Consider the following 25,516-nt stretch of genomic DNA (forward strand, 5'->3'; position numbering starts at 1 on the left):
AGTGTAAAGCCAGACACACACACAAAAATCATAGACGGTTGTTGATGTTGTTTGTTTTGGTGTGTCAGAACCTCATTGTAGAACCCTAGGATGGACTAGAACCGGTGACCCTTTTGTTTAGAGATTTCCTGAACACTTGGATTCACAGCTGGAGGCTGTAACTCCTTTTACAGGACAAGAGCAGAGCAGGAAGTCCAGAGCCAGCAGCAGGGCCCTGGGGTACACATTACCTAGGGGCACAGGATTTTCCTCTTTATTATTTTCATTATTTAAATAGGCAGGTCTCATGTAGCCTGGGGGGGGGGAGCCTGGAGTCTGCTATGTTGACCCTGATCTTACTGCCCATGTCTCTTAACAGCTGGGTTATAGGCATGTGGTACCTCTGTAGACAGAGGGAGAGTGAAGGGGTCTTGGAAAAGGAAAGAGAAGAGGCGGGACCTGGTATCACAGGGTCTTGTGTGCAAGGTCTGTTCAGGCCAGCCTGGGTAACTCACTGAGCCCCATTTCAAACTAACATGTGAGCTAGAGTGGCTCAGTGGTTAAGGGCAACAGGTTTGGTTTCCTGCACCTATATGGGTGCTCACAACCACCTGTAGCTCCAATCATAGATGACCCAATGCCCTCTTCTGGCCTCCAGGTACAAACACGGTGCACACACAAACAGGCAAAACACCAAGTGTGCTGCTGGCTTTTAAAGGCTCTCAGGAGGCAGAGGCAGGCAAATCTCTGTGAGTTCCAGACCAGACTGGAGTACACTGCTAGCCACTGTCTCAAAGAGGGAGGTGGAGAGACCTTGTTGCAAAGTAGGTGAAGTGCTTGCCTTGCAGGCACAAGGAGCAAAGTCCCATCGGAAAGAACCTATGCACAACCAGGTCTGTAACTTGTGATCCCAGCACCTAGATAGCCAGTCTAGGAAAACTGGTGAATCCTAGACTTAGTGAGCTGTGTCTTACAATGCATGGTCCTCTTGAACCGTGAAGAACTAACCCTGCTTCTCTGAACCTCAGAGCACTGACTGTTCCCATGAGCACAGAACATTATCATGATCTGGCTTGGCTCACAGTCTGAAGATGATAAAGGAGGTCCAGGGGCAGGAGAGAGGCTCACTGAGTAAGGCGCTTGCCACCAAGTCTGATGACCTGAACTTGATCCCTGGGACCCACAGGGCAATAGGAGTGAACCAAGTCTCAAAACTGTCCTCTGGCCTCCATGTACCATGGCACAAGGTCCCCACCTCTAGTAAATAAAGGCACCCTGCAGCCCCATACCTGGCTGGCTTTGGCGTTCACATTCCCAAGCCGGAAGAGCTGAAGGATGGTTTCAATGTCATCCTGGGTCTTCAGGGTGGCCAGAGCTGTGAGCATGATGGGGCTGTAGCCAGCACGGTTCAGCTTGTCCACCTGACAAACACCTGTGTGGGTAGGGTGGGAATGAGCCTCTGCCATCAGGACTAAAGGCTGGCCCGCCACATGAACACTGGGGACTGTGCCCTTCCCTTTCTAGGCATAGACGAACAGGTCTCTGTATATGATGGTGTTCATGGGCTTGTGGAGAGCCGAGTATGTTCTTCAGAAGCCAGGCACTTGTGTTTGGTTTGCTTGTTTAAAAAAAAAAAAACTTATTATTTTAGAGCCAGGTGTGGAGATGCACACCTTAGTCAGCACTCGGGAGGCAGAGGCAGGCAGTTCTCTGAGTTTGAGGCCAGCCTGGTCTACAGAGTTCCAGGACAGCCATCCAAGCAAGACTACACAGAGAAACTGTCTTGAAAAACAAATACCTGTATGTATATATGTTGTTTTAAGAGATTTATTATGTTTAAATGTTTGGTATGTGTATGTGCACGAGTGCAAGTGCCCCAATGGCCCTGAAGAGGGACCTGTAGGTAGAGTCACACACAGTTGTGATGTGTAGCCTGGGAACTAAACTTGGGTCCCCTGTCAGAGTAGTACCCACTGGAAAGTCTCTGGCTCCCTAAACTATTTAAAAAAAAAAAAAAAAACAACTATTTAGTTAGTTGGGATCAGGGTATGCTATGGTGACCTGCAGAGATCAGAGGACAGCTTGCAGCAGCTGGTATCTCGCCCTCCAACTTGTGGGTCTGGGGATTGAACTCGGGTTTTCAGGGTTGGCAGCAAGTGTCCTACCCACTGAACTATCTGATGCCCCAACCTTCTTAAAAAGCTTTCTGAGTATGTGTGTAGTACATAAGTCCACACACGGGGGTGAGCGTGTGCAGTCTATGAGTGCATACACGGGGTGAGCGTGTGCAGTCTTGTGTGTGCATACACGGGGGTGAGCGTGTGCAGTCTATGAGTGCATACACGGGGGTGAGCGTGTGCAGCCTATGAGTGCATACACGGGGTGAGCGTGTGCAGTCTATGAGTGCATACACGGGGGTGAGCGTGTGCAGTCTATGAGTGCATACACGGGGGTGAGCGTGTGCAGTCTATGAGTGCATACACGGGGGTGAGCGTGTGCAGCCTATGAGTGCATACACGGGGTGAGCGTGTGCAGTCTATGAGTGCATACACGGGGGTGAGCGTGTGCAGTCTATGAGTGCATACACGGGGGTGAGCGTGTGCAGCCTATGAGTGCATACACGGGGTGAGCGTGTGCAGTCTATGAGTGCATACACGGGGTGAGCGTGTGCAGTCTATGAGTGCATACACGGAGGTGAGCGTGTGCAGTCTTGTGTGTGCATACACGGGGGTGAGCGTGTGCAGTCTTGTGTGTGCATACACGGGGTGAGCGTGTGCAGTCTATGAGTGCATACACGGGGGTGAGCATGTGCAGTCTATGAGTGCATACACGGGGGTGAGCGTGTGCAGCCTATGAGTGCATACACGGGGTGAGCGTGTGCAGTCTATGAGTGCATACACGGGGTGAGCGTGTGCAGTCTTGTGTGTGCATACATGGGGTGAGCGTGTGCAGTCTTGTGTGTGCATACACGGGGTGAGCGTGTGCAGTCTTGTGTGTGCATACACGGGGGTGAGCGTGTGCAGTCTTGTGTGTGCATACACGGGGTGAGCGTGTGCAGTCTTGTGTGTGCATACATGGGGTGAGCGTGTGCAGTCTATGAGTGCATACACGGGGTGAGCGTGTGCAGTCTTGTGTGTGCATACATGGGGTGAGCGTGTGCAGTCTTGTGTGTGCATACACGGGGTGAGCGTGTGCAGTCTTGTGTGTGCATACACGGGGGTGAGCGTGTGCAGTCTTGTGTGTGCATACACGGGGGTGAGCGTGTGCAGTCTTGTGTGTGCATACACGGGGTGAGCGTGTGCAGTCTATGAGTGCATACACGGGGTGAGCGTGTGCAGTCTATGAGTGCATACACGGGGTGAGCGTGTGCAGTCTTGTGTGTGCATACACGGGGTGAGCGTGTGCAGTCTATGAGTGCATACACAGGGTGAGCGTGTGCAGTCTATGAGTGCATACACGGGGTGAGCGTGTGCAGTCTATGAGTGCATACACGGGGTGAGCGTGTGCAGTCTATGAGTGCATACACGGGGTAAGCGTGTGCAGTCTTGTGTGTGCATACATGGGGTGAGCGTGTGCAGTCTATGAGTGCATACATGGGGTGAGCGTGTGCAGTCTTGTGTGTGCATACACGGGGGTGAGCGTGTGCAGTCTATGAGTGCATACACGGGGTGAGCGTGTGCAGTCTATGAGTGCATACACGGGGTGAGCGTGTGCAGTCTTGTGTGTGCATACACGGGGGTGAGCGTGTGCAGTCTTGTGTGTGCATACACGGGGGTGAGCGTGTGCAGTCTTGTGTGTGCATACATGGGGGTGAGCGTGTGCAGTCTATGAGTGCATACACGGGGTGAGCGTGTGCAGTCTATGTGTGCATACACGGGGTGAGCGTGTGCAGTCTTGTGTGTGCATACACGGGGTGAGCGTGTGCAGTCTTGTGTGTGCATAAACGAGGGTGAGCGTGTGCAGTCTATGAGTGCATACACGGGGTGAGCGTGTGCAGTCTATGTGTGCATACACGGGGTGAGCGTGTGCAGTCTTGTGTGTGCATACACAGGGTGAGCGTGTGCAGTCTTGTGTGTGCATACACGGGGTGAGCGTGTGCAGTCTATGAGTGCATACACGGGGTGAGCGTGTGCAGTCTTGTGTGTGCATACACGGGGGTGAGCATGTGCAGTCTTGTGTGTGCATACATACAGAAGCATCAGGGTGCTTCTTTTATTGCTCCCCACCTCGTTTTTGAGATGAGATCTGTCACTGAATTGTAGCTGTCAATCAACAAGCACCAGGACTGTCCCCTCCACCTCTCCTCACCCCCAAGGACTAAGGGTGTAGGTACATGCCTCTATGCCTGACTTTTTTTAAAGCTTAGGTGTTGGGGACCTGAACTAAGGTCATGGTGGCAGAAAAGCACACAGTCACCCCACCACCACCATTTTTTATTTACTTTTATTTCTTTTCCTTACAGTGGTCTCCTTGTCCTGGAGCTTGCCAAGCAGACTAGGATGGCTGTTGAGTGGGCCCCAGGGTTAGAGGCACAGGCAGCTGCTGCCACACACAGCTCTTCACAAAGGTCCTCACACCTTCAGGGGCAGCGCTTTACAACTGAGCCTCCTCCACAGTCTCCCCACACCTCCTCCTTGCTTCCTATTCTCAAATGGGGTCCCACCTGCTCTAGCCATACTGTTACCCCAGTAGATGAGACTGTGCCTCCTGTCCCAGACACAGCATGCCTGGCTGATGTCACATATGCAGTTAGGGCAGAGAATAGGAGCAGTGGCTCCCCTGGGGATTTGGAATTGCCATTCAGCCTTCCAATGGCTCGGTGCCTCAACCATCAGACCATGGGTTCTGCTTCCCTCATAAATTTGGGAGGCTCTGCCTCCTCCATTAGTCTTGCCTGCCTGAATACTATGTGTACTCTCCAATCCCTAGCCCAGAGGCCACAGCCTTCCCTCACACATGTCCATCACATGGGTACCATGTGATGAAGACTCCAGTGCTGTAATGTCAGGACTGAATTCATCATACTGCTACAGGAGAAGACGGAGTCCTCCCAGCACACTGCACGGGCACAGCCTGTTCTATCAGATTGGGTGGGTTACAGTCCTCCATCAAACTGGGAGGGCAAAGCCTTCTCCGTCAGTCACTGAAGGGCACATTCTCCTCCATATTCTCGCCTCATCAGATCAAGAGTAGAAGCTCCCTGAGAGTAAGAAAGCAGTGTCTCCTCCATCAGACTAGAAAACTGTAATCCCTGCTTACCACCACCCCTCCATCAGACTGTGAAGGGAAAAGGAACTTTAGACAGGAAGGCAACAACTCTCTTATGAGCTTGGGAAGACATGCCTCCCCCATCAAACCATCAGACTGGTCCTGCCTGGAGGCTTACCACTGTCCAGCAACTGCCGCACCACAGGGAAGTTGGCGTGAGACACGGAGTAGTGCAGTGCAGTATTGCCGTTGCTGTCAGCGATGTTGACCACATAGTCCAGCAGCCGGGCAGACATAGCCCTGAAGGTAACCAGATGTCGCCGTACAAGCTCAGGGTGTGCGTCACTTCGGCAGGCCAGACGCAGCCATTCCTGAAGCACCGTGGTATAGGCCACTTTCTGGATAGAGACAGCAGGAGCACAGAGTGAGGACGGGTCACCCTCCCCCTTCTGCACCAAGATCCAAGGGCAGAAGTGGGAGGCCCATCCTACAGCAAAAACAGACATGCAACAGGCTGTGGTGGCGCACACCTTTAGTCCTAGCACTAGGGAGGCAGAGGCAGGGGGATCTCTGAGCATGAGGCCAGCCTGGTCTAGAGTGAGCTCCAGGACAGCAAGGGCTATGCAGAGAAACCCAGTCTGGAAAAACAAACAAACAAACAAACTCAAACCAAATCAAAAAACAAAAACAACAGAGGTGCCCTGGCTGGATACAGTAGTAAGGTCATGTCTGATTCCAGCACCCAGGAACCCAAGGAAGGAAAATCTAGAGTTCAAGGCCAAACTGGGCTACATTCTGACAAAGTCTCTGAAAAAACAAACAAACATGAAGCAGAGGCAGGAGGATTTTAATGATCTGCAAAGCAGTTTCAGGCCAGCCAGGGATATATACTGAGACCCTATCTCAAAAACAAATCTAGGAAAATGGTATAGGTTTGTAATCCTAGCACTAATCCTAGGGAGATGGAAGCAGGAGGATCCGGAGTTCAGGGTCATCCTTAGCCACAAATGTAGTTCAAGGCTAGCCTGGGCTATACGAGACCTAAAAACAAGCAAAATGAAAACAAACAAAATAATAACCATTGCCGCAACTGCAGTGGAAGCTTTGGTACTCTGGGGTGCACAGGACCCTTGGAGTGTAGTATGCACTTGTCTCTATAGACTCTGAGACAATCACAGACATGGCCCCTAAAATGAAAGTATAGTATCTCCCAAGGACCCCAAAAATAAGACCTGATGCCAGGTCCCCAGGCAACAGTGGATGCCATCACTAATCCCAGGACTCAAGCCCCACTCACCACTAAGTGATAGATACCCTTGGTGGCTGGGTCCCCTAAATGGGTGAAGAGAGACCCTGAAGGTGGGGAGGTATGGTATGAGGATGGAGGGGCACCCTTGGACCCAGGGATCCTTCGTACCAGTTCTCGCTCAGTGAGGGCATTGGGGTTCTCCAGGTATTTCTCCAGGGCCAAGCAGGCTGAGATGAGGTCAGGGCTCAGATCCATCCTGCCAGGAACAGATAAGATTGAGCAAACATTATTTTACTTTTTAAAAATGTATTTATTATAAGCCGGGCTTGGTAGCACATGCCTTTGATTCCAGCACTTGGGAGGCGGAGGCAGGAGGATCTCTGAGTTTGAGGCCAGCCTGGTTTACAGAGCTAGTTCCAGGACAGGCTCCAAAGCTACAGAGAAACCCTGTCTTGAAATACAAACAAACAAACAAAAAAACAAAAAAAATTATTCATTATTTGGTTTTAGCTTTTTATTTTATTTTTACTTTCTACTTTCTTATTTTATCAAAAGACAGGGTTTCTCTGTGTGGATGTTCTGGATATCCCTCTGTAGAAAAAGGTTGGCCTCGGAATCACAGAGATCTGCCTGCCTCTCTGCCTCTGCCTCCCGAGTGCTGGGACAAAAGGTGTGTGTCATCACTGCCTGGGATTTTTGTTTGTTTCCTTTCTCTTTTTCTTTTTTTTAATTTTAATGTGTGTTGGTGCTTTGCCTGAATGTATGTATATCTGTGCACCATGTGTGACTAGTACCTGAACAGGTCAGAAGAAGGTGTTGGATTCTCTGTTACAGATGGTTGTGAGCTGCCACATTGTTGTGTAACAGTTTTCTCTGAGATTGAAACACTGTATCCTGCAGGAATCTCCTTGAACAGGAAGGGCAAACAACTGAAAATAGCTTCAGGAAGTTCCTGAAACTATCGAGATTCACTAGGCCCCGCCTTGCCAGTGTAGGCAATAAAAGCCCAGAGCTCCCTCAAATGAAGTGAACCTGACTACAAAGAAAATTGTGAGGCCAGCCCAGCTGCCTGGGAGAGACAGAAGGCAGCCTAGCTGCCAGGAGTTGGTTTAGGCCGCCTGGGCACCTGGAAAGGACACACTCCATCCACCCTGTGCAGCTGCCTGCAGGCTGTGCACTGTGCTCCAGGTTCCCAGCTTTGTGAGCATGCTGGGGTGGGCCTTAGTGATGCAGCCGTCTTAGAGTCATTTCTTCTCCTGTAAGTAACCCCTCACCCATATTCCTGTAAGTGACCCCAATAAAACTCACTGGTTCACCAAGTTGGATTTTGGTGGTACCTGTACCTAGGTCTGTTTTGGATGCCCTATCTGGGGTGAGTAGATGTGTGTGTTGTGTCTCTCCAGGAAGAGTTTGTCACACAACACTTGTGAGTGTTAAGAATCAAACCCAGGTCCTATGGAAGAGCTAGTGCTTTTAACTGGACTGCCATCACTCCAGCCCTCTCCCCATTTTTTGAGACATGGTCTCATGTGTCCCAGGCTAGGTTCAAACTCAATAGGGCATGTTCATCACCAGGGCTGGTGGACCTGATTGGAAGTCCCAGGTACTTGGAGGTAGAGGCAAGATAACAGGTTCAAGGCCAGCCTGGCCTACAGTGAGCTGAAGGCTAGCTTCAGCAATTTAGCAATTCTACATTAAGAAGTATGAAGAGTGAGGGTAGAGATGTGGTTTAGTTGTTACACTGTCTAATAGGCATGAGACCCTGGGGTCTAGCCCAGCAGCCATGGTTACACATGGCTATGATCCTAACATTCAGGAATTGGAGGCAGTAGGACTGCAAGTTCAAGGTAGCCTGTGCTACAGAGTGAATTCAAGGTTAGCCTGTGTTACGAGCACTTTTCCCACCAGTCTGGGCCCACAGCCACATCAGCCCCAAATAACACACAGAGACACTGTATTAGATATAAAGCTGTTGGCCTGTTACTAGTTTCTCATTGGCTAGCTCTGTCTTAAATATTAACCCATTTCTATTAACCTAAGTGTTTCCACATGGTTTTATCTTACCGGAGAGAGGGTCCTGACCTCTTCCTCTCAAGTCTCTACAACTTGACTCCTTACTACATCTCCCAGAATGCTCCTTGTCTCCTAGTCCCACCTATCTTGCTTTCCTATTGGCCAACAGTACTTTACTCATTAACCAATGAGAGAAACATATTTACAGAATGACATTTCCCATCAAAGCCTGGGCAACTTAATATTGAGACCTTACCTCAAAATAAAAAGGGAGGGAGTGGGAAGATGGCTCGGTAGAAAAGGTCTTGCCCTGTAGGTGTGAGGGCAGGAATCTACATTCCCAGACCCACAGAGTGCCAGGTGGGCATGGCAGGCAGTGGCAACCCCGGCACATGGATGGAAGACAGGTGATCTACAGAACATGCTAGCTCACCAGACTGGGCTGCACAGTCAGCTGGGCCAGGGAGGGACTAACTCAGTAGATAAGGGTGGGGAGTGATAGAAGAAGATATTGAACACCAGTCCTGGGCCTATACACACACATGCATGCACTCATGTACACACACACATGAATGCACATGCACACACACACAGACAGAGGCATGCACGCACATGAACATGCACACACGAACACACATGCACACATGTGCATATACGTACACAAACATATGCACCTATACCATACACACAGACACATACAGTACACACACCCACACATACAAAAAAGAACTTAAAAAAAAAAAAAAAAAAAAAGGAAAAACCAACTCCGAGCCTTCACATGCATACATACCCCACATGTATCCACAAACACATGTGCACACACATGACAAATACATATGAGGCAGAGGCAGGTGGGTTTCTGAGTCTGAGGCTAGCCTGGTCTATTCAGTGAGTTCCAGTTCAGCCGGGACTATATCTTAAGACCTTGTCTCAAAAAGACTCATTCAGAAGCAGGTGGCTCCTGTCTGACTAGAATGTGAGTGACTGACAAGAAGCCTGAATGGCTGGATCCCAGGCACCAGCAGGTCACCCCCATCCTTTACCCTGTCTGATGCTGTCCAACCTAGAGAACTGACCCAATTTCCTCCTCAGAGTTGGGTCCTGACGTCGACTCAGTTGTGGGTATGTGCTGAGCTTCCTGGAGTTGGCTCTGTTCTAGACTGGTCTTGGCTGCTGCAGTCCCTGGAGGCCTGAGCTGAGGGCATTCAGCCATGCTCAGAACCCTTGCTGGTGGCTCTGGGGCTTCATTCTCTGTACTCTCGTGTTCAGAGTTCTCTGCTGTGCTGGAGTCTTCTGAGGAGGACTCGTACCTAAGGAGCAGAAAGAGGGGACATTGATGGGGATGGGTGTGGGAGGACTCAGCGTGACCTCCCTGGTCCTTGGTGTCTTCACATTTTGCATTAGTCACATGCTAGGCAAGCAGGTATCTGAAACCCACGCTCCAGCCCCTCACAGAGTGATTGGAGCGCCCACAGTCCTCCATTTCTAACCATGCCACACTAGAACAATCACTCAGCTTCACTGCAGACCTGGAGTGCCCACCGAATGGGTTCCAACAAGGTGTGCACATTCCTTCACCTCAGTTTCCTTATCCTACAGTGTTTATACCTTGACTTGAGGAATTCACAGTGAGAACCACTCTCAGCCGCAGGGAAAGCTCAGGCCTCCTGTTCCCAATCTGTAGAATCACAGTATGAGGACTTGGTGGAGTCACAGGGGCTGGAGATCCACTCACCCGCCATTGACCCCCACAAAATGGAGGTTCCTGTGGTGAACTCCAGGGTCTGCAGGGTCCTCTTTCCTCTTCATGGTAGACTGCACTCCCACAATGGCTCTGCCTAAAAGAGACCATGCAACATGAGTGCCCTTGTTTCCTAGTCCACTCTGCCTGACTGGGGTCCCGTCTCCCTCACTGGTATCTGTTCACCTGCTGCCTCAGCCACTTGTGGCTCCTGGGATGCTGATGGCCTGGGAGGTTCCCTGTCAGTGGTGTCTGGGGCAGCCACCTGGCCAGGGTTCTCAGACTGTTGCATGGAAGCTGCAGCAGGGTGTGCAGCAGAGGAGGACTGTGGGACACCTGAGAGGACAAGAGAGTGGCTTTAGCTGGAGATCAAAAAATGAAATAGGCCTAGTGTATTGCTTCAGGCCTATTGTTGCAGAGTAGAGGCAAGAGGGTTAGCCTGGGCTACAGAGTGAGACCTTGTCTCTAAAATGCATAAACAAAGCTGGGCTCAACGGTAGAGCACCCATCTAGCATGCACCAGACCCAGGACCACATAAACCAGGTGTGGTGGTGTATACCTGAGATTCCAGCCCTCGGGAATGGAAGAGGCAGGAGGGTTACAACAAATTGGAGGACAGTCTGGGTTACACAGCGAAAATCAAAGGGTTAGGTTATACTGGAGAATGGGTACTACTCTTCCAGAGGACCTGAGTTCTGATCCCTGCACCATGTCAGTTTGTTCACCATAGCCTAAAACTCTAGCTCCTGTGGATCTACTATTCTCTTCTGGCCTTTATGGGCATCTCTTCCCATAAATAACAGTAAATATTTAAACACACACACAGACACACATGTAGGCACTCTCATACACAGAGACACACAGAGAGACACACATTTAAAGACACACATACATATACAGAGACACTCACAGACAACCACAAAGACACACACAGAAACAGACACTCCCACATACAGACACAGAAACAAGAGATGCACCATAACCTGTACAGTGGAAGGAGAGAAACCACCCCAAGCTGCCTTAGACCCCTGCACCCTCGACGGCACACCTTCACCCACTAAATAAACTCATGCAATTTAGATCTTTTGGCCAGGTGTGGTGGCGCACACCTTTAATCCAGCACTCGGAAGGCAGAAGCAGTCGGATCTCTGAGTTTAAGGCCAGCCTGATCTACAGAGTCAGCCAGGCTTCACAGTGTAATCCTATCTCAAACAAATGGAACATAGTAACAAACTCATACAAAGATGAGGGAGATGACTAGTTGGGACTGGGCTTGCTTTGGAAGGGTGGGGACCTGAGCTGATCCCTAGATCCACACAAATAAGCACTGCATACTGTGAACTTGTCATCAGTCACCCTGGAGCTGGGGTTGATGGCTTCCAGCCTAGCTTTCTGGTAAATTCAGGCCTGAAGGTGAGCCCCTCTGTCTCAGGGGCATCCTCTGACTCCCATAGCACATCGGCACACTGTCTAAGTCATGATGGCCACGCACAATACAGCTGGAGCACGCTAGACAGACAAGCTCCTTCCATCAAAACCTCTACCCCATGAAAGGCTCAGATCATAGAGGGAGCAGACAAGGCCCAGTGAGTTGTTAAAATCACTGAGCTGCACAGTACCACCACAGCTTAGAGCTGTCAGCCAGCATCCTGCTAATGACAGAGACCTCAGACCCTCACAGCCCTGGCTTCAGACTCAATCTCTCACACTCTAAGTCATGCCAAGTATTTTCTAGAGAAAAAGAAGTCCAATTGTGACTAAGAACACGGTAGTCAGAACAGAGGTCCAAATTGCTGATCTAGAAGCTGTGTGATCTGAGCAAGTATCTTAACATCCCACTCCCAAGTCCTTTAACTCATGGCTCATGGTGTTACTATATAGCCCAGGCTGCCCTAGAACTTCCGGCAACTCTTGTGTCTTCATCACCCCCACCCCTGCCTGGTGTGTGTGTGTGTGTGTGTGTGTGTGTGAGTGTGTGAATGTGTGATTTTGTGTGTGGCTGTGTATGAGTGAGTGTGTGTATATCTTTCTATAGCTTAGGGTATCCTTGAATTTATGGTGACTCTCCTGCCTCTGCTTCTTCAGGGGTTAGGGATATGCATCACCACACTTTTGAAAAACCGCATTTTAAAAACTATTTTAAAATTTAGGACCCGTAACATAGCTTAGTAGTAAAGTGCTTGCCTAGAATCCACCAGTGAGGGGCTGGGGTGTGGCTCAGTGGTAGAGCCCCTGCCTAGAATCCCCAGTGAGAAACTGGGGTGCAGCTTGGTAGTAGAGTACTTGTCTAGCATGTGACACCCTTAATTTCAATCTCAGTGCCACAATAAATCAACCAATCCAATCAAAACCCCACTCTGCCAAAATTTTCTTTGGAGAAGACAAAGTACAGGAGGTCAGGTGTGGTGGTGGCCTCTAATCCCAGCACTGGAGAGGAAGGAGCAGAAGGGTCTCTGAGAGTGATGAGCTGGGTGGTGGCACACACCTTTAACCCCAGCACTCAGGAGGCAGAGGCAGAGGCAGGCTGATCTCTGTGAGTTTTAGGCCAGCCTGGTCTACAGAGCGAGTTCCATGACAGGCTTCAAAGGAAACCTGTCTCAAAAAAGCCAAACCAAATCAAACCAAACAGCTATATGAAAGTGATGCCACACTAGTCTACAGAGCGAGTTCCAGGCAGCCAAGAACTGTACCAAGCTGTGCCAAGCAACTGTCTCAGTTTAAAAAAAGAAAAGAAAGGTTTGGAGATGGGTCAACTAAAGATTATTACAAACATGCTTCCTGCTGCTCCAGTGGCTAATGTGCTACACAGGGCCAACAACCTGACTGACACGCGTGAATGGACACTGTTCTCCCCACTCAGGAACACACTTAAGACAGTATGTCTTACTCCATGTAGCATTTATTCTAGGTTTTAAGGATTTTTTTTCCTGTAGCATTGGAACCTGTCCTGGAACTCACTCTGTAAACCAGGCTGGCCTTGAACTCAACAGAGATCCACCTGCCCTCTGCCTCCGAGTGCTTGGACTAAAAGTGTGTGCCCAATATTCTTTTTAGTGTCCATGTATGTCTATGTACTATGTATGTGCCTGGTGCCTGAATAAAACAGAACATCCATCAGATTCTTTGGGGCTGGAATTACAGATGGGTGCTGAGAACTGAACCCGGGTCCTATGAAAGAGAAGCCAGTGCCCTTTACCACACACAGCTCTATCTCACCGGCCCTTTGTTTTTCCAGGTCTAGAACTCACTATGTAGTCCAGGCTGGCCACAGATTCACATTTTATCCTGCCTCTGCCCAAGTGCTGAGATGAGTCGTGTGCCACCATGCTGACACAGGTGACTTCTTGGGCTCAGTCTCTAAGGACATGCAGTACCCAAGCTTCAAGTGTGGAACCACAGTGCAATTCCCACTTCATCTAGCCTACAACAGGGAGGCACACAGCGTCCCCTTCCAGCTATGGATGGGCACAGCTTGTGGAGGCCCAAAGAATGATAGGGCTCTTTAAAGGCCACATTTTTATTTAATTTTTTGTTTGTGGAGACACGGTCTCACTATGTGACTCTGGCTGGCTGAGACACCATACATAGACTATGCTGGCCTCAAAGAGATTGCCTTCCTTGGTTTCCCAAGTGTTAGGATTAAAGGATTTTTTTTTTTTTTTTTTTTTTTTAAATATAAGCAATTCACTGTTTCCTGAAGTTCCTGGGCGCTACTCAAGTTCTGCAAGGAGCTTAAGTGCTTTTCCTTCACAGAGTGCAGACAGGACAGGGTGGAGTGAGACACTTGGCTACAAACCTGTCCAAACGTAGTATCGTCTAGGGTGTGGTGACCCCAGCTGACACCAGAACCAGAGTCACACTGTGAGTAGGGGTGTGTCGGGCTCTCCTTTATTTATTATTGTTTTGTGGTACTAGGGAAGGAACCCCAGGTTTGTGTCTACTACTGTAGTTTTAATTTCCAGACCTGAGGTCTGAATCCAGGACTTGCTCTTGCTGGACAAGCACTGTACCACTGAGCTAAATCCCCAACTCCAACTGCAGTATTCTTAACTGAGGTGTGGCTCTGGCTTGCTCATTGTCTTTTTTTTGAGGTAGGGTCTCATGTGGGCCAGGCTGACCGAAAACTTACTGCCTCTACTTTATAAGTTCTGGGACAGAACCTGGACCTCCCTGTATTCTAAGCCTGTAATCCAGCAACTGAGCTACATCTTCAGGCTTTTTGATGTTGTTGGCGTCTCACTCTATAGCCCAGGCTGGCCCTGTGCAGAAGATCCTCCTGCCTCAGTCCTGACCTGGGATAACAGGCATGTACCACCATGTCTGATTTAAAGCTGCTGATCCAAAATGCTGGGGTTGGGGATTGGCAGCATAGCTCTGTGGTGGGGGAACATGCCTGATGACCTGAGTTCATCTCTAACTGGACATAGTGCTGGGATTCTGATGCCATGAAAGGCAGAGAGAAGAGGGAGAAGAGGACTCTTGGAGGCCCTTGGGCTAGCCTGGAAACCTAGCAGGGAACAAGAGAGAAACCTTGCTTCAAACAAGGCAAAAGGCGAGGACAGCTGTCTGACCTCCACGTGCCTTTTGTGGCTACATGCTTGCTCCCCAATGCATCATACACCTGAAGAACAAAGACAGAAATAAAAACCTTAGATATAGCCTGGTGTGCTGCCTCATCCCCATAAGCCCAGACACCAAAGTTAGGGGTCTGAGGCTGGATGGACATGAGTTTGAGGCCAACCTACATATATGTATATGTACTATATATGTGTTTGTACTATATATGTGAATGTGCAACATATATAGTGTATGTGCTCTGTCTATGTGTGTATACTATATGTATGTGTACTGTATATGTATGTATTATACATGAGTGCATATACTACATATGTACACTATATGTTTGTACTGTATGTGTACTAGATATACATGTGTATGTGCTATATACATACATATCTGTATGTACTACACATATGCAATATTCTATGTGAAGAAGGAAGTCAAAAGGAAAAAAAACCAAACCAGGTTAAAAGGCTCTTTCCAGGCCAGGCATGGTGGCACACGCCTTTAATCCCAGTACTCAGGAGACAGAGGCAAGTGGATCTCTGTCAAGGCCAGACTGGTAAATAGAGCAAGCTCCAAGACAGCAAGGCTACATAGAGAAACCCTGTATTGAAAGCTAAAAATGAAGCAAACCAAAATATCAGTGGCAAAAAACTTTTCCAGGGCCAAAAAGAGGGCTCACAGGGTAAAGGTGCATGGCACCTAGTGTGACAATCTAGTTTGATCTCTGGGACTCACACAGTGGAAGGCCACAACTGTGTTCTGCAAGCTGTCCTCTGATCCCCTTCTTCCAATAAATAAAAATGCAATGGTTTTTACATTTTACTTGGGCTGGGAAGACGGCTCAGTGAGTATAACTGAGCCGTTGCTGTGCAAGAATGAGGGTCTGAGTTAGAATTGCACGAACCCCAGCACATGTGTGTCTGTAATCCCAGCGCACCCATGGAGAGATGAGTGCACAGCTGTAAACCCTCAGAAGCTGCAGACCAGCTAACTGGGCACAAGTGTGGCAAACCGAACACTCACCTCAAACCAACATCCACAGCTATGCTGACCGTCATACACATGCAGTTCACACAAGTTCACACACCCACACCCACCCCTCTCTCTAGGCCTGTTATCCCAGCTCTTTGGGAAGCTGAGCTGAGGGGATCACAAATGAAAGGCCTGCCCACGCTAGTGTGAGTTCAAGGCTAACCTGGACAGTTGTGTAAGACCTTATTTCAAAACAAAACAAAAACATGAAGAGGCTGGTGTGATAGTACCAGGTAAAAGTGTTTTCCCTGAGAGCTGGCAGCCTGAATTCAGATTCCCAGCCCCAAATAGAAAAACAGCCAGATGCATGGCTGGCAACGTGGTTCAGCTGCTAAAGGCGCTTGCTGCCAGGGCCGATGATCTCAGTTCAATCCCTAGGACCCACAAGGTGGTAAAAGAGAACACTCCCCCACCCCAAGTTGTCCCCTGGCCTAGACACACACACACACACACACACACACACACTGTGGCCCATGCACCCCTCAAAGTCAATACATGTAACTAAATAATGAAAATGAAAACAAGAGCAGGCGAACATCAGTGAGGCACCCGTCTGGCTTGTAGGATGCCCACAGCCCCATCCCATCACTGGAGAAAAAAAAAGTTAAAGTGGAAAAAACAAGAAACAGAGAGAGGATCCTGTTTTTCTGAAACACCAGACCATTTAAGGAAATCAGGCAGGCACAGGGCATGTTTTTCAAGGACATGAAATATCTAAATAAGCGGCTGAAGCTGGAGTTCAGCAATGATATTAAAAGGGGTAGGAAGGGCCAGGGTGGTGGCGCATGCCTGAGGGTCCCAGGAATGGGGAGGGTGAGGCAGGAGGATTGCTTAGTAGCCAGCCAGGACAGCACAGAGAAACATCATCTTCAAAAAGCAAAATACTGGGCTGCTGAGATGGCTCAGTGAATAAAGGAGCTTGCTGCTAAGCCTGACGCCTTGAGTTTGGTCACTGCGACCCATATGGTAAAGAAAGACTAATCCTAAAAATTGTGCTTGGACACACACATCACACATACATATGCATACACACACACACATATGCATGCACACACACACACGCACGCACGCGTACACACACACACACACACACACACACACACACACACACACACACGAGCCTGGGGAGGCTCCAGGGATCTGGCGATACATGTGGTTGTGAGCTGCCTGACATGGGTGCCGAGAACCAAACAGACCCTCTGGAAGGGCATTTTGTTCCTAACATCTACGCATTTCTCCAGCCCTTATTTTTATTTTATTGTACTTTTGAGACAGGGTCTTATATATCCCAAGTCGACCTTTAACTCTCTCTCTCTTAAAACAGCGAACCCTTTTTTTTCACCTTTTAACCCCTGATCCCCCACCTCCACCTCCCAGCACTGTGGTGACAGGCACCTGGCCACTGTGCCTTGTTTGTGATGTTGGGGATAGAAACCTAGGGCTTTAGGTGAAATATTTGGCAAGCAGTCTCCCAGCCGAGATGTCCCAGCCAGGTTTTTCTTTAACTTTTTTTCTTTGTCCTTCTTTCTTTGCCTTCCCTCCTTTCTTTCTTTATCAAGATGGCATCTTGCTATGTAGCCCAAACTGGGCTACAACTCACAGTAATCCTCCTGCCTCAGCCTCCCAAGTGCTGTAATTACAGACATGTGCTACCATGCTCAGTAGCAACTACATTTTAATGTGGCTGGAGAATATGATTTAAGACATATTTAAAGTACAGGGGTGGTTACAGCCTGGCCCAGCAGCAGATTGCTTACCCAGGATGTACTAGGCCCTGGGTTCCATTCCCAGCAGCTGAAAAAATAAATGAAGTCAAGCAAAACAATAATTCCCACTAGCTTTGTGTTGCCAGATATTAAAAACATACTTTTCTTTTATGCACTTGAAATTTTCATGCTGGCTGTGGTGGCTCACAGCTGAGATCCCAGCTCTGGCAAACCAGACTGATGCAGGAGACAAGAGCAGCCTGGGCTACAAAATGGAACTGTCTCTACATGTACTACTACAAAATACACATCGGACCGAGATAGAGATGAGTGGCAGAGATGTACTGAGCATGCTCCAAGCCCTGGGTACCATCCCCAGCACCCCATAAATGAGGCATGGTGACTCAAACTTGTAACCTCAGTACTAGAGGTATGGCAGGAGAGGAGGATCAGGAATCACAGTCGCTCTGAGCTACCCGAGAACCCTGTCTCCAAACAAACAAATAAATAAACGAATATATTGATTAAATGAAAATTTTAAAACTCAGAAGTGGGTCTAGAGTGTGGCCCAAAGTAAGAGTGCCGCCCTAACATGTGTGAGGCCCGGGTTGACTCCTAGTAGCACACAATAAAACCAAAAGCAAGGAAGCTGGGCAGTGGCGGCACATGCCTTTAATTCCAGCACTCTGGAGGCTGAGGCAGGAAGATTTCTGTGAGTTGTATGCCAGCCCGGTCTACAAAGTGAGTTCCAGGACAGCCAGGGCTACACAGAGAAAACCTGTGTCCAAAAACAAAAACAAAAAAAGAAGGGAAAAAAAAAAAAAAAAAAAAAAAAAAAAAAAAACACTCAAATCCAAGGTACGGAAGCCAAAGAATGGAAATGTTCACTGGGGCTGGTTACACACCCTGTGGTCCCAATACTGAGAGAGGGGGCATGGCCATGAGCGCCACGCCAGTTTCTGGACTATGGAGTAGGTCCCTATCTCAACCAAACAGAAAGGACAAAAGTCTAGAGAGCAGCCACACCTGGGTGGGGGAGGTGGATTCTGGTGGTCTAGATTTTTCTTCACTTTCCAATGCTTCTACAAACAATTTTTTTTTCTTTTTTGCTTGAGTCAGGGTCTCACTCTAAACCCTGACTGGTCTGGAGCTCACGATGTAGGCCAGGCTGGCCTCAAACTCACAGAGACTTAAATGCCTCTGCCTACAGAGTATTGGAATTAAAAATATGTGCCACCCCACAGCTGTAAGATTTGTTTTGTCTTTTATGTGTGTGTATATGTAAGCGTGTGTGTGTGTGTGTGTGTGTGTGTGTGTGTGTGTGTGTGTGTGTGAGAGAGAGAGAGAGAGGGGGGGTCATGTAGAGGCCATAAAAGGATGACAGCCCCCTCAGAGCTGGGATGTCAGGAGGGTGTTGGGAACCGAACTTAGTTCTTCTGCAGGAGCAGCAAGCCGTCTTAACCACTGCGCCACTGCTACCTACAGCCCTTGTTTGCTGTGGAATTTGTTGTTGTTTGAGACAGGGTCTCTCACTGTCTTGCGGTTTGCAAGCCCCCAGGATCTATTCGCCTTGGCCTCTCCAGCAATAAGATTATATTTGTCCTATCGAGTAGTGTTTTTGTTTTTTGTTTTTTTTTTTTAAACAAAACAACAAAAGACAAAAAACAAATATGGGTTCTGGGGATCCAAATCAGGTCACTGTGCTTGTACAAGCCGAGTCATCTCTGCAGCATGGGGATGCATGCCAAACCAGAACACAGCTACTTGTAACAGTCCTGGCTCCTTGACTATGTTGGGTGAGTGGGAGGGACTCCAGGTCTTTTGGTCCATCCTGCCTACCTCTCTCAAGCCTGGGTGTGTGTCTGTGGAGAGGGGCTCTGCTGAGAAACACAGTCCTCACTTGATGCTAAACAGAGCATCCCATTCTGCCTCTTGCTCCAAAGAGTGTGCCAAGATTTATCATCAGGCTTACCAACCTCAGCAGACACAGAATGGTGATGTTAGCTAAGGACTCACATTATATTTAATTTCTGACAGTGCTTCCAGAGCCCAGGAGACTGTGGCACCGGCCCCTGGACACTGGGATTCCCCCACAACTCAACTCTTTGTCCACACCTAGATTTCACCAGCCCAAGCCCCCCTTTACCCCAGGGATCCCACTGAGCCTGCTGATTCTTTGCCCACAAAGCTGTATCTTCGCCATCATGTTATTTTGGTGGTTCTTGTTGCTCTAAGACTCACTCTTTAGCCCAGGATGCCCTCAAAGCTGAGGCGAAACCTCCCCACTCCTTTTCAGCTTCCTGAACGCTGGGCTTGTATGCGTGTGTTACCACACCTGAATATACTGAGTCAAAGAGCCTAGAGCTGACTGTGAATATCTACCACACACACAGAACCAGGCTGCACAATGATTCACAGCACTAAGGCCACGACACTAGCCAACTGCTCTGCCATCAAACCACATCCCAGCCTGTCACTGGGGGACTCTAGGCAGGGGTCTCTCATGGAGCCACTCCCCTAGCACAAAGGTCTGTCAGGACATGGAACACAGTTTGAGGAGGTTCGGGGTGCTGTGGCAGTGGGGCCACAGTTAGATTCAGGGCACAGGGAGACCACCACTCCAGTGAGCTGCCACCACCCTGTTCTGCTCCTTTCATTTTTTTATCTGAACACATATTTCCCATGTAGATACTTTCTCATTTGCTTATTGGGTCTCTTGCACATTTTCTGCATCAGTATTTTAAAATTACATTTATTTCTGGGCATGTTGGTGTACACCTTTAGTCCCAACACTCCAGAGTCAGAGGCAGTGAGTGAGCTCTGAGTGTTTGAGGGTAGCCTGGTCTACATAAGGAGGCCCTGTCTCTAAAATGTTACATTGACTTATACATTTATTTATTTTCTTGGGAGGAGGGGAGGCGTGTGGCAAGGTTTGGTGCCCTTGTGGAGGTCAGAGAACAAATGGTTGGGGGTCAGTTCTTTCTTTGTGTGAGTCTTGCTTGGGTCAGGCCGGGTGTTATCCACCTTTAGTTCCAGCATTTGGGAGGCAGATCTCTGGTCTCCATGACCAGGTCAAAATATGGTTTGGAGATCAAACTCAGACTTGGTGGCAAACAATTTTACCTGCAAAACTGTGCTGCAGGCCCTGAACAGGGAGCTTTGCAAGTGTGGTTTCCTGCTGTGTTCCCAGTGCCTATGAGATTAAGCACTAAGTGCCCACCAAATTCAATGACATACATGAACACATTCCAGCTCCATCTAAGTGAGTCCTGATGTAAGCTGGCTGCAGCAAGAGTGAATGCAGTTAGACATGAGGAAGGACTTCCGGGGTGGCAGTTTCCACAGGCAGTGAACATAGCTTTGTCTGTATGTCCAGCAAGCAGGAGGTCCCATGACTGCCCTGGGAGGCACGTTTGGAATGGAGGGTGCCTCTCCTCTCAAAGATTCCAAGACTGTGCTGGGCGGGCCCCTGGCTGGGTGCCAGAACCTCAGGGCTGGGTGTTTAGATGGACAGGGAACAGTGGGGTGGTTTCCATAGCTGGCCAGGAACAACGGGGAGGCAAGGACACACAGCTAAGCCCTCACCCTGTGGCCTGTGCTCATCAGGGCCAGCAGGGCTCCAGCTGCTTGATCTTGCATGTGGGGGTGAGGAGACCCTGGCACCGAGAATCCTTGCCCTAAGCCTCAGTTTCCCCAGCTATGAGTAGAGTTGAAGTGGGAAATGGATTAAATGCCCTGTGATCCCAACTACTGAGGGGGCTGAGGCAGGATTGAGAGTCCAGGGCTAAGCTTGGTGAGGTGTCCCACACCTGATACACAGACTCAGGAGGGGAGATGGAGGCAGAAAGAAAGGAAGGGAGAGAAAGGGAAGGGAGAGGAGAAGGGAAGTGCTCAAGGCTGGGACACATAGCCTGCAAGACTGTCTCAAGCTCCACACATCCCAAAAGGGAAGAAAACCCAACCAAGCAACCAGGCCACAAAGGCAACCTGATCACTGCCCGCAGAAGGAAGCAGCAAGTATGGCATGTGCACTTACTGTACACATTCATCCCAAGGATTCTAGTATTAGAGCACGTCACAGGGAGGAGAGTGGAGGCCCAGACAGGTGTGCCACTCTGCTGGGGGCACACAGTGACAGAACCCGGGGTGCCTCAGCCGCTGACCTATCTTTCTCAGCTCCCCTTGATGAGACACTTAGCGGAGCAGCTGGCACCCCTTGGCCCGTGCCAAGACGGAACAGCTGTGACTATTGCTATGAATCATCCTGGCAGCTCCTCCTGGACAGTCTGTATACAGCCCTTCCTGGCACGAGGACTCAGGACTTCCTCTGGTGTACCCTTTCCTCTTCCAAAGGCCACTGAGCTCAGGTAGGGTCTCCACCCTGAAAGCTCAGGGCTAGGCAGTGGGAGGTATACTGGTTGCTTCTACGTGGGGTTTTAATCTGGTATTATGTGAATGAAGGGGGTCCCTGGAGAGGGAACACTTTAGTTCAGACTCCTTTACCCACCTGAAGGTCCCATAGAACAGACATGAGTTAGAGATTCCACACAATTTCTGAGCACTGGATCCAGCCATGCCTGAAGTTGCCCTCTCAGAACCATGAACAATACTCTATCTAGGGCTGCACATGCCCAACAACATTCCTGCCATTTCGTAATTCAAAAGAGAGAATCTGCTATGAAGCCAATGATCTTGGGGAACCTCCTCCAAACAACTCATGTTTTCTGGACCATTTACACCTCAACATAAGGCAATATGCTAGATGTTTAATTTCTTTGTGCATCAACGTATGTGTGCATGTATATATGTGTGTGCATGCACATTTGTGTATATGTGTGTGTCTATATGTATGTTTAGACCAGAGGTAAACAGATGGTAGTGCTCCTCAGGTACTGTCTACCTTTAAAAAAAATGTATTACTGTAGTATTGGCACACACCTTTAATAACAGCGGTAGGGAGGCAGAGGCAGGTAGATCTCTGCCTTCAAGGCTAGCCTGAACTACAAGCAAGTTCCAGGACAGCTAAGTCTATTACACAAGGTTACACAGAGAAACCTTGTCTCAAAAAACAAACCAACAATACGCATGTATCACTTTTTATGTGGCCAGAGCACACATGTAGCAGCACACCTGTGGAGTACAGGGCACAGCCTGTGGGAACTGGCTCTGCCTTCCCACCGTGTGGACCCCAGGGAACTTAGGTCACCAAAGTATCACAGGCTGAACTCACAAAATAATCTAGTCCATGGCCCCCTGTATCTTCCTGCCTCTGTCTTCCCAGCAGTGGGTTACAAGTGGACATGACACACACGGCTTTTCTACATGGCTGGGGATCAGAACTGAGGTCCTCTTGTTTGTACAGCAAGCACTGGACCAATTGTGCCATCTCCCAGGCTCCTAGATACCAGATTCCTCTGCCTGACACCCACAGCCCTGAGCCCACTGTGAAGTTCCTCCCAGGGTGGAAGGAAGGTTAGCTGGGAAGGCCCTAGTGGGTCTCCCCTGAATACTCACTCACCTGAAGTCCTGGCCACACCAATGCCGCTCCGTTCTGTAATACTGATCTTCTTGGCTGTGTGCATGTTGCTGGTAGTGGCTGTAGGCAGGGGACACATGGTCTCCACCACCTCATGGGTGCGGAACACGAGGGTGTCTTCTGTCCCCCTAGATGTTGACAGGGCCTTCATCCCTGCTCCATAGGGTTCCAAACTCTGGGCTCGCTGTGCAGGGGCCCCTGCTGCCGTGCTGGCTGCCACCTCCACTTCCCGAGGGCCTTCCACCACTCGCACGGTGTCCACACGGACCTGGGTGTCTGGTGGTGGCTGGAGTTCGGCCTGCTGGGTCTGAGCCGCCCGCAGCTCCTGCAGTGCTTTTTTGAGCTGGGTCTCCAACACGGCCACTTTAGCCACTAGGGCAGCTTCACCATCTGGAATGCCCAAGTCCCGTTCTCGGACCCAGGTGCCCACAGAGCGGGTCTCTAGCACAGCAGAGTCCTCAAGGGGTTCTGGAAGGTCCAGACAGAGTTCACCCCGGCCTCGTGTTCCTGAGGAGTGGCCTAGAAACTTCTGGCTCTTGAGTTGCACAGTGAGCTGTCTCTTCTCCTCCTGGAGCACCGACAGCTTGACCTGGAGCACAGGGATCAGCTTGACCTGCTCTTCCAGCTGGCGCAGCTTGCGCAGGGCCGCAGCCATCTGCTCGCGCACGTGGGCCAGGTGACCTGCGCTGGGTGGCACCGGGGTGGACAGGCCCGAACTGCGAGGTGTGGGTGGTAGCAGACCCACACCTGCCAGGGAGCTGGTGGAGCCTGCAGCGCTGGGCGTCAGGGAGCCCAGGCCACCCGATGGGGCGGCTGCCTGGTCCTCCAGCCGGCGCCGCGCGTCCAGCAGAGTGCGTTCCACACGTGGGTTGGAGCCACTGCGGGTCTCCAGGGGCCCGTACTGTGGGTAGAAGCCACGGCCACAGTAGGAGTAGGCCGAGTGCCGGCTGTCCCCACTGGCATCAGAGCACAGCGACTCTGTGGACGTCCACCAGGAGCCCGGGCCCCGCGGCAGGGAGCCCAGGCGTGGGCGCCGCTGCACCGCCACCCTACGCAGTGTGTGGCCCTTCTCAATGTCATCTACGTACTTAAGAAAGTCCAGGTCCAGGCGGTAGCCGTAGGGCGTCTCCACAGAGTATGGTGGCTCTGGCTCTTTGTTGGGGAAGGTTGCTGGGGAGGCCTGGCCAGGAGTCCCTGGAGTGAGGAAAGCCAAGGCCTTAAAGTACTTCCGGGCCCCTTGTGCCCAGCTGACCGCCCAGGGACACGACACGGACAGCTTCGCTAGAGCTGGGAGTCCACTCTAGATGAACCGGGGCTGGTCTGGCCCTGTCACCCAAGTGTGCCAAGGATAGGGCTGTTCTCCCTGACTGCCTCACATAACTGCTCCCCCATCCCTTCAGGCCCACACAGTCAGAGCTATTCCTCTACCTTGGGCCCTCACCTTAGGGCTGACCTCCCCCCCTCCCCCCCTGCCCCTGACCTGGGAACGGTGCAGACACATGCAGGACCTGGGCCATCTTCTCTCTGCTGCTGTTCCTCAGGTATCACCCAGCCTGCAGGTATTCTCGGGTATCACACTGCCTGCAGCACTCGCTGAGGCTGATCTGCAGAGATTGACAGAGCAGTCTCAGGAGCAGTCTTCAGGGGGAAGGGAGAGGATGTGGCACCCTCCCTCCACAAATGGCCTCAGGAAGGTCAGGCACTTCTCATATACTTACACACTCAGGCTCCCCTCCCTACCCTCGCCTGGCTGTAGAAAGTCCTTGAACAAAGAAACCAAACTTCCCTGGCTGTGTGCACATCTGTCCAGCCCTGGACAGACTCCAGCTGTTCCCATAGCCTCCACATGGCCCCCAGGGCAGGGGCTCCACCCTTCCTATGCCCCCCTTCCCTTGGCCCATCTTGGAGTGTGCATAGGAGAGCTAGGAAAGGGTAGGTAGAGGGCTGGATGCTAACAGTGCAAAAGTGGGGTCTCAGAGGTGGGCAAGAGACAGGACATGGAGGGTGGGACCCCTCAGCAACCCCAGAGCTGAGAGCTAGGCCAGGCCCTCGGAGAGCGGGAAAGTGCTGAGGACACAAGCTGTGAGAAGCCTTCCTCTTTATGGAAACAATTTTCTCTAAAAATAAACAGTCTCTCTGCCCAGCTACATAGAACTTCCTGCCCCCTCAGGATATATCCGGGTTGGGAGAGTAGGGGATCAGTAGGGATAGAGTGGGGTGGAGGCCAGGAAGTCATAGAGGAGGGGAGGAAGCAGGGGGGGGGCACAGCCTGCAGAGAGCTCTTGCTAGACCCACTTCAGCCTGGAGTTAGTCAGGCTCTGTATTCTCCAGGGTGGACCATGCTGCGGTGTGAATGCCAGGGCAGTGGGCAGCTGGGAGGTCAGGGCAGGTAGGACACATGCTGGGCATGAAGGCCACCTGTGATGCTCTCTCCCTCTGTTTAGTTCCCCTCCATGTCTCTGCCCTTCAGTCTGTGTCTCTCCAC

The 25,516-nt window shown here is 50.3% G+C and overlaps 1 protein-coding gene across 1 annotated transcript in view; it reads right to left on the reverse strand.

The window, feature by feature from the left end:
- The window catches only part of Kank2 (KN motif and ankyrin repeat domains 2), a 28,377-nt gene extending 3,725 nt beyond the window's left edge, over nt 1–24,652 (reverse strand). The window contains exons 1-9 of the mRNA XM_051196818.1: nt 24,512–24,652; nt 23,014–24,225; nt 22,657–22,661; nt 10,377–10,515; nt 10,185–10,287; nt 9,526–9,759; nt 6,605–6,692; nt 5,366–5,585; nt 1,269–1,411 (exon numbers count right to left, since the gene is read on the reverse strand). Coding sequence (XP_051052775.1) covers nt 1,269–1,411; nt 5,366–5,585; nt 6,605–6,692; nt 9,526–9,759; nt 10,185–10,287; nt 10,377–10,515; nt 22,657–22,661; nt 23,014–24,225; nt 24,512–24,548 — 2,181 coding nt within the window. The 5' untranslated portion in view covers nt 24,549–24,652. The remainder of the gene's footprint in view (nt 1–1,268; nt 1,412–5,365; nt 5,586–6,604; nt 6,693–9,525; nt 9,760–10,184; nt 10,288–10,376; nt 10,516–22,656; nt 22,662–23,013; nt 24,226–24,511) is intronic.
- Nucleotides 24,653–25,516: the final 864 nt, after the last annotated feature.

The sequence above is a fragment of the Phodopus roborovskii genome, unplaced genomic scaffold (genome assembly GCF_943737965.1).
Source record: "Phodopus roborovskii unplaced genomic scaffold, PHOROB, whole genome shotgun sequence".
NCBI classification, from domain to species: domain Eukaryota; kingdom Metazoa; phylum Chordata; class Mammalia; order Rodentia; family Cricetidae; genus Phodopus; species Phodopus roborovskii.